Here is a 13,624-nt window from a genome sequence, read left to right as displayed (position 1 = left end):
AGCTGTTTATTTTTAACTCTCAATCTGTAGAAGCAATGAGAATAGAAAGGTTCAGAACTTTTGTAAAACATCACAGTACGGTTGAAATATATATGGCAAATAGAAATCCGATATGGATGGTGTTAAGAGATAGATGGGAGGTATTGAATAGAGTTGAAGGATGGGACTAATAACAAATAACAACAAATAATAACAAAGATAGCTAATAATGTAAAGCATACTGTGTCCATAATAAGTATATAGGCTGTATGTTGGGAGCTTTTGGGAAAGAGCACAGTTAGAAAGATATGGCATATAGAAGCAAACCGGATGGACATCATGAAAACGATCGGAGAGGTTGAGAGTAGAAGTAGTTCAGGAGCAAAAAATAAATAAATAATAATAATAATAATAATAATGATATATATGTATGTATGTATGTATGTATATGTATATATATATGTATATATATAATAGAATTATTGTAAAATTAACTGTGTCCATAAGGTGTAGATAGTAAGTATAGACCGGAAGTAGAGGCCTGGGCATTGTTGTTCACTAATTTACTCCAAGTAGGGAAAGGATGGTGGGGTTGAAAAGTAATAAAGGGGAGTATATATATAAAAATATATATATATATAAAAAAAAAAAAAAAAAAAAAAACATGGGGGATTGGAAGTGATGCAGACAATTACATTGATAGAAGATACAATCTATCTGCAATATTAAGCTGATCCATTCCCCCCCAAAAAAAAACAAAAAAAAAAAAAAAAAAAAAACAACATAACTAATGTAAAACATACTGTGTCCATAATAAGTATATAGGTTATAGGTTGAGAACGTTTGTGAAGAGCACAGTTTGAAAGATATGGCATATAGAAGCAAACCGGATGGACATCATGAAAACGATCAGAGAGGTTGATGGTAGATGAAGTTCAGGAGTAAAAACAAACAACATAGAATTACTGTAAAATTGACTGTGTCCATAAAATGTATATGGTATATGTACATGCTGGAAGTAGAGGCCTAGGCGTTGTTGTCACTAGTTTACTCCAATTAGGGGAGGGGTGGTGGGGTTGGAAAGTAATGAAGGAAAATATATTGTATATATACAGTAAGGGAAAAAAGTATTTGATCCCCTGCTGATTTTGTACGTTTGCCCACTGACAAAGACATGATCAGTCTATAATTTTAATGGTAGGTTTATTTGAACAGGTTTATGGTCTTGTAACCCATTCCAGCCTTGTGTAGGTCTACAATCTTGTCCCTGACATCCCTGGAGAGCTCTTTGGTCTTGGCCATGGTGGAGAGTTTGGAATCTGATTGATTGATTGCTTCTGTGGACAGGTGTCTTTTATACAAGTAACAAACTGAGATTAGGAGCACTCCCTTTAAGAGTGTGCTCCTAATCTCAGCTCGTTACCTGTATAAAAGACACCTGGGAGCCAGAAATCTTTCTGATTGAGAGGGGGTCAAATACTTATTTCCCTCATTAAAATGCAAATCAATTTATAAAATTTTTGACATGCGTTTTTCTGGATGTTTTTGTTGTTATTCTGTCTCTCAGTGTTCAAATAAACCTACCATTAAAATTATAGACTGATCATTTCTTTGTCAGTGGGCAAACGTACAAAATCAGCAGGGGATCAAATACTTTTTTCCCTCACTGTATGTTGTTGATGTAAATTGAGAAGAGCATGGGGCCTAGGATCGAGCCTTGGGGTACTCCCTTGGTGACAGGCAGTGGCTGATACAGCAGATGTTCTGACTTTATACACTGCACTCTTTGAGAGAGGTAGTTAGCAAACCAGGCCGAAGACCCCCCAGAGACACCAATACTCCTTAGCCGGCCCACAAGAATGGAATGGTCTACCGTATCAAAAGTTTTTGGCCAAGTCAATAAAAATAGTAGCACAACATTGCTTAGAATCAAGGGCAATGGTAACATTATTTTGGACCTTTAAGGTTGCAGTGACACATCCATAACCTGAGCGGAAACCAGATTGCATACCAGAGAGAATAGTATAGACATCAAGAAAGCCAGTCAGTTGATTATTGACAAGTTTTTCCAAGACTTTTGATAAACAGGGCATAATAGAAATTGACCTATAACAGTTAGGATCAGCTTAATCTCCCCCTTTAAATAAAGGACGCACCGTGGCTGCCTTCCAAGCAATGGGAACCTCCCCAGAGAGGAGAGACAGGTTAAAAAGGTCAGAGATAGGCTCGGTAATGATAGAGGCTGCAACCTTAGAGAAGAAAGGATCTAAACCATCTGACCCAGATATTTTTTTAGGGTCAAGTTTAAGGAGCTCCTTTAGCACCTCAGACTCAGTGACCATCTGCAGGGAGAAACTTTGTAGCGGGGCAGGGGAAAAAGAGGGATGAGCATCAGGGCTAGTCGCATTAGAAGGGCTGGGAAGTGCACTTATTTCTAATTTGCTTGAATGAGAGCCAGTCAGCCTGAGTATGCGTGTGCCGAGCCTTTCGCCAAATGGAATTATTGATGTGGAGTAACTCTGCCAGATAGGCTATTCTTATTGCAAGATCTGTTTTCCCTATCAGCTACTACATGTGCTTCATCAACTATTTTGTTAAAAATGTATTTAGAGGCTATATTTAGAGGCCTGTGAGCTATGGTCTCTCTTTAAGGGGAGCCCTATAATAAAAACAGTTATAAAACACAAATAGAGTTCTAAAATTATTCCGCAAGACACCAGTACCCAAAATGATAGCCTAAATTGCAATGCCTACAAGTTGAAGGCCTATTTTTATTTGGATAGGCCTAAATTAAACATTGAATTATTAAAGTGATAGGCTAAAAACTTTGGAGATTTTAGATTTCAATAAACAAATGGATAAGACTGTTGTATTCTCTTTGATTTAGATCATTTTGCAACTCAGACAAATGACTGAATGGATGACATACTGACTGACTGAACTGAATGAAGGATGAATTAAATGTACAAATATGTTGGAATGATGAGTTGTACGCATCATGCACGCTCTGCACTTTATTTGGCTAGTAGGCAAAAATGCCTAAATTAGGGTATAATGACTCTATGGCTGCATGCCTCCAGAAGGACATTTTCTGAAGCCGCATGGTGATGTGGTGCTGCATGGAGATCACAAGCTCTTCAACTGGGCAGCAGTGTCGCGATGAAGGGAATAGCCTATACGGAGACTATCTAAGACCACTGCAACAGAGTTATTGTAAAGTGTGGGAATAAGCTTATGCCAGACTTAGCCTATTTTTAACCTCTCCCTTGTTCATTTCAAAGTCCATATGTTCATGACCCAATTCATATAAATCATGTACAATTATTTTTTATTAACATTAACCCCTCCTACAGAATATGCTTCGGCTAGATTTTGAGTGATGAAAAAAACATATTTTGAGTGGCAAAGACTCCAGTGGTCATGCATTATTCATAGATTCACCAAACATCTTTTATTATTCTGTTTCATTATTCCTGGTAGATACGACTGGTTATAATTGCAGACAGACCCCAGAGAATGGGATGGTGCAATGTTGAATTAGTCATATTTTGATAAGGTGCATGCATGGGGATGTCCACGTCACCCAGAGATATGCCCATGCTGTAGAGATACACCTAGCGGACTGAAACTTCACTGTTGTAGGCATAATACAGCTGGTGCTATCAAGACTTGCGCTGGCAAACAAATCCATTACATTACCTACCTAAATGTGAAGTAAACTAAACTGAGGAGTAATAGAGAATGGAGACTTTTAACTTGAAAACGTGCAGGATACCTCATAATGGTTTACATTACTTCTGGGTTTTTTTTTATACTGTGTTATGCTTGTTTGCGTAGCACTCATCACAGGCCGTTTGGTGTACGTTTTTTTGTTAGTGAGATGAAACTCAAGAAACTCTGAAAGGTATTATTGTAGCCTATAATGTTGGTCCTTAATCCTATAATGTTGGTCCTTAATCATAACATATGCTTGTATGTTCACAGATGAAATGTCACGTTTACGTTTCATGTCTCACACATGGCTTTTCTTAGGATCATAACAATTTATGTATGGATTTTTTATGATCCTAACAATATGTATGTTCAACCTTTTGGCAGGTATTTGGCTCCATATAGGAGCTTCCGATAACTCCGATGGCATATGAACTCTCAAGAGACAAGAACACCATTGCTCATTAGAAACCGATTCACTTTCCCACTCTATATCAGAACCTGATTGGAATCTAAATATGCATTAATTAATTAATTCTAGTGGATTATTTCGATTGGTCCACATTTGACCTGGAACGCCACGTCTCTTCTTTCTACGATACTATCATTGGCCAGTTGACTCATGGGTGTGGCTGTGTACTAATTTTGTAGGAAGCATATTAGATTGTTTCATGTCAGCGTTTTTATAGACGATATCCCAAATTACCTGTAATAATTGATGGACATGGATTACACAGCAACCCAAAGTGGGTTCAGACAGCGTAAGTTACGTACGTTGATCAAAGTATTGGTAAGACGTCTTGCTTTTTTACCTAGAAATCTAGCTAACGTATGCTAACCGGCATGCTAATAGGTAGCTAGCAAGCTAACCCACTCCATGGCTGCTCTTCAAACCAAGGCTAACCTAACTACCTGGCAAATGTAGCTAGCTAACTTGTTTTCTGTCATATGCGGTGTTTTATCAATCATAACAGCTAACTTCTTGCTAATATAGCTAGCTAACACCATGTTGCACAAGACTGAGCTAGCTAGCTCGCTGTTAGCCACATTAGATAACATCACCAGATAGCTTTTCATATTCCATGTAGACAGAGAACCTGAAACATGTCTGATCAGCAGCGGGCTACATTATTCAGGTTTACGTTAGAAGGTCGCACTATTCGCTCTTTAGAGTTAGTTACGTTTTCAAGCCTTTACGTATTGCATTGCTTCTAAATTGGGACATGGTACTGTGCCTCTGGTTATGTTAGCTAACGTTAGGTTCTTGTTGGTCTCTGCCCAGTGTCCAATCAGAACTTGTCCCCAAGACCGCGCTACAGTAGCTACAGAAAGTATTCATACATTACAATTTCCATTTGAGTAATTTAGCACCCCTTGATTTGTTCCACGTTTTGTTTTGTTACATACTGATTCCACTGAATTCAAAATGGATTAAAGATATTATTTTTGTTCCACCCATTTACACACAATACCCCATAATGACAAAGTGAAAACAGGTTTTTAGACATTTTTTCTAATTTATTGAAAATGAAGTACAGACATATTTCATTGACGTAAGTATTCACACCCCTGAGTCAATACTTTGTAGAATCACATTTGGCTGTGATAACAGCTGTGAGTCTTTTGGGGTAAGTCTCTAAGAGCTTTTCACATCTGGATTGTACAATATTTGCCCATTATTCTTTTTTTTTTTTATTCTTCAAACTCTGTCAAGTTGAAAGACATTTTCAGGTCTTGCAGTAGATTTTCAAGCCGATTCAAATCAAAACTATAACTAGGCCATTCAATGTCCTCTAGGTAAGCGACTCCAGAGTATATTTGGCCTTGTGTTTTAGGTTATTGTCCTGCTGAAAGGTGAATTTGTCTCCCAGTGTTTGTTGGAAAGCAGACTGAACCAGGTTTTCCTCTAGGATTTTGCCTGTGCTTATAGCTGTATTCCGTTACTTTTAATCCCCCAAAACTCCCTAGTCCTTGCCGATGACAAGCATACCAATAACATGATGCATCCACCAGTATGCTTGAAAATATGAAGAGTGGTACTCAGTGATGTGTTGTGTTGGATTTGCTCCAAACATAACGCTTTGGATTCAGGAAAAAAAGTTTTTTGCGGTATTACGTAAGTGCCCTGTTGCAAACAGGATGCATATTTTAAAATATTTTATTCTGTATAGGCTTCCTTCTTTTTATACTGTCATTTAGGATAGTATTGTGGACTAACTACAATGTTGTTGGTCCATCCTCAGTTTTCTCATATCACAACCATATAACTGTTGTGGTCCTCTGTAGCTCAATTGGTAGAGCATGGCGCTTGTAACGCCAGGGTAGTGGGTTCGATCCCCGGGACCACCCATACGTAAACATTTATGCACATATGACTGTAAGTCGCTTTGGATAAAAGCGTCTGCTAAATGGCATATTATTATTATTATTATTATTATTATTATTATATTATTTTAAAATCACCATTGGCCTCATGGTGAAATCCCTGAGAAGTTTCCTTCCTCTCCGGAAACTGAGTTAGAAAGGATGCCTGTATCTTTGTAGTGACTGGATGTATTGATACATCATCCAAAGCCTAATTAATAACTTCACCATGCTCAAAGGGATATTCAGCGTCTGCTTTTGTTATTTTTACACATCTACCAATCTGCGCTCTTTTTTACAAGGCATTAACAAACCTCCCTGGTCTTTGTGGTTATATCTGTGCTTGAAATTCACTACTAGATTGAGGAACCTTACAGATAATTGTATGTGTTGGGTACAGAGATAGAATAGTTATTCAAAAATCATGTTAACCACTATTATTGAATAGGGAATGAGTCCATGCAACTTATGTGATTTGTTAAGCACATTTTTACTCCTGAACTTATTTAGGCTTGCCATAACAAAGGGGTTGAATGCTTATTGACTCTAGATATTTCATATTTTTTATAAATTTCTGAAAATGTCTACAAACAAATTTTCACTTTGACATTATGGGGTATTGTGTGTAGATCAGTGACACAAAATCACAATTTAATACATGTTTAATTCAGGCTGTAACACAACAAAATGTGGGAATAGTAAAGGGGTGGGAATACTTTCTGAAGGCACTGTACTTGCTAAAATTACTGGCACCGCTGTGGTAAGCCCAACAATAGCCTACTACTGGGTGTCCCAATTTGGCAGCATCTTGTGCAATTAAACTTTGGATTTGTAGGACCTGATGGCTGACTTTCTGGACTAGGTATTACTAGTGACTGAGTTGGCGATTCATTCTGCTCAATAATACTATATACAGTGGGGGAAAAAAGTATTTAGTCAGCCACCAATTGTGCAAGTTCTCCCACTTAAAAAGATGAGAGGCCTGTAATTTTCATCATAGGTACACGTCAACTATGACAGACAAATTGAGGAAAAAAAATCCAGAAAATTACATTGTAGGATTTTTTATGAATTAATTTGCAAATTATGGTCCACAACCTCAAACAGTCACACTCCAAACTCCACTATGGCCAAGACCAAAGAGCTGTCAAAGGACACCAGAAACAAAATTGTAGACCTGCACCAGGCTGGGAAGACTGAATCTGCAATAGGTAAGCAGCTTGGTTTGAAGAAATCAACTGTGGGAGCAATTATTAGGAAATGGAAGACATACAAGACCACTGATAATCTCCCTCGATCTGGGGCTCCACGCAAGATCTCACCCCGTGGGGTCAAAATGATCACAAGAACGGTGAGCAAAAATCCCAGAACCACACGGGGGGACCTAGTGAATTACCTGCAGAGAGCTGGGACCAAAGTAACAAAGCCTACCATCAGTAACATACTACGCCGCCAGGGACTCAAATCCTGCAGTGCCAGACGTGTCCCACTGCTTAAGCCAGTACATGTCCAGGCCCGTCTGAAGTTTGCTAGAGTGCATTTGGATGATCCAGAAGAGGATTGGGAGAATGTCATATGGTCAGATGAAACCAAAATAGAACTTTTTGGTAAAAATTCAACTTGTCGTGTTTGGAGGACAAAGAATGCTAAGTTGCATCCAAAGAACACCATACCTACTGTGAAGCATGGGGGTGGAAACATCATGCTTTAGGGCTGTTTTTCTGCAAAGGGACCAGGACGACTGATCCGTGTAAAGGAAAGAATGAATGGGGCCATGTATCGTGAGATTTTGAGTGAAAACCTCCTTCCATCAGCAAGGGCATTGAAGATGAAACGTGGCTGGGTCTTTCAGCATGACAATGATCCCAAACACACCGCCCGGGAAACGAAGGAGTGGCTTCGTAAGAAGCATTTCAAGGTCCTGGAGTGGCCTAGCCAGTCTCCAGATCTCAACCCCATAGAAAATCTTTGGAGGGAGTTGAAAGTCCGTGTTGCCCAGCGACAGCCCCAAAACATCACTGCTCTAGAGGAGATCTGCATGGAGGAATGGGCCAAAATACCAGCAACAGTGTGTGAAAACCTTGTGAAGACTTACAGAAAACGTTTGACCTGTGTCATTGCCAACAAAGGGTATATAACAAAGTATTGAGAAACTTTTGTTATTGACCAAATACTTATTTTCCACCATAATTTGCAAATAAATTCATAAAAAATCCTACAATGTGTTTTTCTGGATTTTTTTTTCTCATTTTGTCTGTCATAGTTGACGTGTACCTATGATGAAAATTACAGGCCTCTCTCATCTTTTTAAGTGGGAGAACTTGCACAATTGGTGGCTGACTAAATACTTTTTTTCCCCACTGTATAGCAAGTTGTTTGATGCAATGGAGATTAATGGGCATAGACTCTATGCTCTATGATAGAGCCCCCAATCTCTCAAGAATCCAAGGTAGCCATGAGCCAGGGGGATCGGTTGGGCTCACTTGGGCCGACGATGTCTCATAGTGATTTTCTTTGAAGGTCTATGTCCCTAGAGTTGGAAAATGTATGATAGTAGTGCAGCAATGATAGCTTTCTGTATGTTATCACTCTCTTTCATCACTCCAGCCCATTCATTTTGCCCATAGGGATTTTACCCTATGACAAACAATGTCAGTATACAGCAAGTTGTTGTTCACTTATACCCTTTAATCATATATCATTGGAAAGCATAGATTCACAGCTATCCATCAGACACATTTTCAGAATGTTCAGGCCAACAGAACTTTGACCTTTGACATCTAGGGTACATATCAGAATTTCCTGTATAAATGGCTTTAAGAAGGTAACCCTGATACATTTTAAACTTTGTTTGGTACGTGGTTCTGAAAGGTCATGAAATTACCTTTCAAATGATATACAATATAACCATCTTTAAAAGCACCAGCTACAACTCATTTTGTATATTGTCCCATTGACGTTAGAATGTTGGAAGCATAGCCATAAAATTCCATGTAATGGGAAAGATATGTTTTTGGATTGTAACTTTGGTGATAGAGGCACCAAATTGCGCAAACACACAGCTATAACAGGGGTTTAAAAAGATTTGTAGATACAGGGCCATCATAGAATTCACACATTAACCCCACAGAAGCCTTTTTCCAATATGACCGCCAAACAACTCAATGAGGTCTTATTGGACAATTTCGCATGACCATACCCGTATGAAATATAATTGCAATATGACGAAAAATGTTCATAGTGATGTAGAATATGTCGCTCTGGATAAGAGCGTCTGCTAAATGACTAAAATGTAAATGTAGAATAAACAACCACATGAGCCAGGTGTGCCAGATACAGTATATAAAGATGTTCAATTATTCAAAGAATTGTGGTAAGAATGTCCCCAGAAAGCTTTGCAATATTTCATCTTCAAACATGTAAAATGGATATGTACATGTGAATAGTCATGGATATGAGCAGATTAAAATGAAATACAATGTTATCTAAGTACAGGGATCATCATCTAGATTCAGCATCATCTACATTTTCTTGAGCGGATGGTCAGGGGGCCTTTGGAACTTAACTTTCATATAAGAGATAAATCCTTGGTTCGGTTAGTATCGATAATTTTCGGTTTATCGACCCAGCTCTACAGTAGACCACAAGTGAAGATCTATAAATGTTTCTTAGTGTGACTGTTGTTTGAAGTTTCATTGGTCCATTTTGAAATAGAGCCTACTTGTCCTGGCTGACTTCTAGCCAGATATCTCTCTCTGAGAAAGAGGTTCCTAATCTCATGGGATCTCGTTGTTAAGTATTAATAATAAGATTAGTCTACAGTGCAGGCCAATGAATGTCTGTGAAAGAAGGACAAAGCATAAATTGATAAGAAGAGGCTGGGGTGCCTTAAGGGTGTCCTTCTGCTTAGTGCGTGATGATGTGACCAATCTGCCCTCGGGATAAAACACACCCAGAATTGATGACTGAGAGCAGGGTTTATCTTACACATGGAGTGAAGAGACCCCATTATTGGCACTGTCTGCTTAGGCCAGGCTATTTGTTGCTATGTGTCAATGTGCACTGCATAGCTCCTTCTTTTGCAGCTCAATTTTGTCTGTCCATCAAATGCTTTGGAAGATTGCCGTTTGTCACCTTACAACTTCACATAACATCACAGCTATTAACGATGCATGCATGTGTTACGCAGTACTTGCAGTCTGTATCCCCCACTCCACTGACCAGGATGTGGTTTCATCCTCCTCTTGCGTGACAGATCCCAAAATGAGGATGAGGAACACGTCAATGGACGGGACTGACCCCAGCCAGCTGTTTGACGACACCAGTGCAGCGCCGGGGGTGCAGCCCGCTGGTTTCCCGGGCCAGGGTGTTGGGGCGATAGGCTACCCCGGCCAGACCCTCCTCTCAGACCCCATGTCCAACTTGGCCATGGCCTACGGGAGCAGCCTGGCCAGCCAGGGCAAAGACTTGGTAGACAAAAATGTAAGACCCATGGTACTGATGGTAAATAGTTGTTAGTAAGTAGCAACATGAGTGCCATTTAAGTAGGGCTAAATCGTCTTGGTTTTGCTTCGTTTACTCTACAGCTGGATCGTTTCCTCCCCATCTCCAAGCTGAAGTATTACTTTGCTGTGGACACAGTTTACGTGGGCAAGAAACTCGGCCTGCTAGTCTTCCCCTACATGCACCAGGTACTGCTGACATGTCACCCTGTGTTACTATGGGAACCATCTGGTCACCATCTGTAGGTATTGCTTGTGTCCGTGTCGGACTCAGCTACCAAGCTGATACTGATCTTATGCCCTAGGATGACACTCATTGATTGTGGGACTAAAGAAGATGTATGTTTTTGTTTGTTTTGTTTAGAACTGGGAAGTGAGCTACCAACAGGACACCCCAGTGGCTCCACGCTTTGATATCAACGCTCCTGACTTGTACATTCCAGGTAAAGGAGATTTGGTCAAGTCTACCACCCTGACTGAACCAAACTAATAAGACCTGTAACTAGCCTGTTATTGTTTTTGTATAACATTGTTTTATATTCTTTTGCAGCAATGGGTTTTATCACATACATCCTGGTGGCTGGGTTAGCACTCGGAACACAGAACAGGTAAAGGTGGCCAACTTCCACTCACTTTTTTGCACCTTTCGTCCCAGTTTTCTGTATAAAGAGTATCCTGAAACTTGTATCTACCCTAACCTCAACCTCCCCTCTGTCTCTAGGTTTACCCCTGAGATCCTGGGCATGCAGGCTAGCTCGGCCCTGGTGTGGCTCATCATGGAGGTGCTGGCTGTCCTCCTCAGTCTCTACCTGGTCACAGTCAACACAGACCTCACCACCATCGACCTTGTGGCCTTCTCCGGATACAAATATGTGGGGTACGGATGGTCTCTCGCTCTCTCTGACATGATTAGTATGACATTGCGGTTTGTGGTTCTGGATTTTCCTGTCTTTCAACATTGTTGTCGTCTGATTTTTTTTACAAGTTGAAAGACATAATGGCACATCAACTACTCGGATGAATTGTGAAGGATTCCCTTGTGTGTGCAGGATGATTGTAGGGGTCGGGGCAGGGTTACTATTTGGTCGAACGGGGTATTACCTAACGCTGCTGTGGTGCTGTATATCCATCTTCGTCTTCATGGTGAGTAGCAGGAATAGCTGACTTTAGAATATCATTTACTCCGTTCAATGTCCCCTGCCAGTGCCTTGACTATGCTCATATGTTCACAAGCTTGATTTAGGCTCCCTCTGTCTTGGTCCTCTCTTCAGATCCGCACGTTGAGACTAAAGCTCCTGTCTGATGCAGCAGCCCAAGGCGTGTTGGTCCACGGGGCCAGGAACCAGCTGAGGATGTACCTGACCATGTCCATCGCAGCCGCCCAGCCCATATTCATGTACTGGTTGACCTATCACCTGGTCAGGTAAGACCACGAGCTGACCAGGAGTGTTTCATCTGACATGACACTACCTCTCTATGGAAAGATAAGACGGTTCACTGACCATCACCTCTCCCCACCATTTGCTGCGGAGGTGCGGCGGAGGTGCGGGACACTTGCACGGATCAATAAAAACACACAAATGGCATTGTAGAATCAGCATTGCCAAGTCTCACAGTACAAGTGGAACAGTAGTGTTGACCTGTTGACCTATAGTTTTTTATGTAATTGTCTAAAAATGATAATTGAGTGCCTTGTCATGTTTTGTATACTGTAATTAGTTAGTTAATTATGTTTTCTAAACATTTGTGAACATATGGTTGTATATTTTGCAATCTAGCTTGGGTCCTCAATCTCAAAAGCTTTGACTAAGCCAAGGATGGAAGAACAGTTAAGGCTAATTTATAGCCTACATAAGTATGCAACGCAATAACGCAATTAGCTACACAAAATGGCTGTCCTGCAGAATTGCATTGCAGAATTTGCCATTTCGCGTGGCTAATTGCGTTCTTGCATTACATACTTACGTTGACTAAAAGGCTTTAGCATAATTAGCCTGTTCCGTCCAGTGAACACAAAAAAAGCACTCTCAATATCCTTTATTCATAGGATGATGTATTTAAACAGATTTGTGGATGTGTGTTTGTAAATAGGAAAAATGCTTTGTGTACATGTCTGATCTCTTGGTGACACAAACTGAAGCCCAAACAAAGGCTTTCTATCATGTAACAAAGTCAGTAAATAATCTTAAATTACAGCTGATGCTTTTTTTAAACAAGCTTGACAAAAATACATGAGCATATGACAATGTAATTGATATTCATGTTTCAAACTGGGAAAGGAAATATACAACGGTTTAGATGTTACAATTACTAGCTTCCATTTGAAATGTAGGCTAAAATGGTGTTGCTTTGCCATGCTTTAATTGCTTTTATGAATAATTGATATACAGAAATGGAATAACATGGATCCTCTTATGCTCTACAACCTGATAAATAAACTGAAACTGGAGTACACATTTGTTATGGCTTTTTTTATTTAACTGTTATGAAGCTGAATATGTCTCATGTCCAATATCATTAACACACACTCAAACGTTGATTTCCATTGATCCAACAATTATTTCCAACAGGAAATAAGCGTTTATGGACTATGGTTAGTTTATCTATATAAGATTAACACCTTAGCCCTTTTCCCTCTCTGCCCCAAGTTAGGATGATATGATAATCAATAAGGACATCTTGACATTAGCAGATGTATTTTACAGATGTTCCTGTCAATCTTGATCCAACACTTGAGAGTCGGTATAAGAGTTGCAAAATTAGCATTCCAAACCAGATGCCTCCTACTCTGCCCCCACTGTCACATGGCACAATCAGATAACAGAAGCCATGGTTTACACCTTGCATTAACATGTGGTTGTTGTCGTGGATTGCTATCTGATCAAGATTTGTTTTGTCTACACATGGTAATAAAATGTGTATCTTATCTGCCACTGCGTACTTATTGTGCCCAGATGCCATGGTCTCTCCCTGTATGCAAATTAATTCAACCTGCCTTGGACCTCCCGTTATGACACAAGCTATATAAATTGACAGAAAACTGCAAACTTTTAGTTTTATACTCATCA

General features: G+C 39.8%; 1 protein-coding gene across 2 annotated transcripts; it reads left to right on the top strand.

Moving 5' to 3' along the window:
• The first annotated feature begins 4,307 nt into the window (after positions 1-4,307).
• Positions 4,308-13,008, top strand: yif1b (Yip1 interacting factor homolog B). Of its 2 annotated transcripts, none has more exons than XM_084142357.1 (8): positions 4,308-4,451; positions 10,310-10,536; positions 10,641-10,745; positions 10,921-10,999; positions 11,107-11,164; positions 11,278-11,433; positions 11,606-11,699; positions 11,828-13,008. In XM_084142357.1, exons 1-8 carry the CDS (start codon positions 4,409-4,411, stop codon positions 11,981-11,983), a joined length of 918 nt encoding a protein of 305 aa, XP_083998483.1. In that variant the 5' UTR covers positions 4,308-4,408; the 3' UTR covers positions 11,984-13,008. The 2 variants fall into 2 exon arrangements, with proteins under 2 accessions (XP_083998483.1, XP_083998482.1); XM_084142356.1 differs by having other exon boundaries at positions 4,319-4,460.
• The last annotated feature ends 616 nt before the right edge of the window (positions 13,009-13,624 follow it).

Source organism: Coregonus lavaretus, assembly GCF_964263955.1.
Source record: "Coregonus lavaretus genome assembly, chromosome: 26".
Lineage (NCBI taxonomy): Eukaryota > Metazoa > Chordata > Actinopteri > Salmoniformes > Salmonidae > Coregonus > Coregonus lavaretus.
Note: the sequence above shows the minus strand (reverse complement) of the source record. Positions and strands in the feature narration are given on the sequence as shown.

Coding starts and splice junctions, on each gene's coding strand:
- yif1b (XM_084142356.1), top strand. CDS start 4,409: ATGGACATGGATTACACAGCAACCCAAAGTGGGTTCAGACAGCGTAAG. Junction 10,537..10,640: donor AAGACTTGGTAGACAAAAAT/GTAAGACCCATG, acceptor TTTACTCTACAG/CTGGATCGTTTCCTCCCCAT. Junction 11,700..11,827: donor TATCCATCTTCGTCTTCATG/GTGAGTAGCAGG, acceptor TCCTCTCTTCAG/ATCCGCACGTTGAGACTAAA.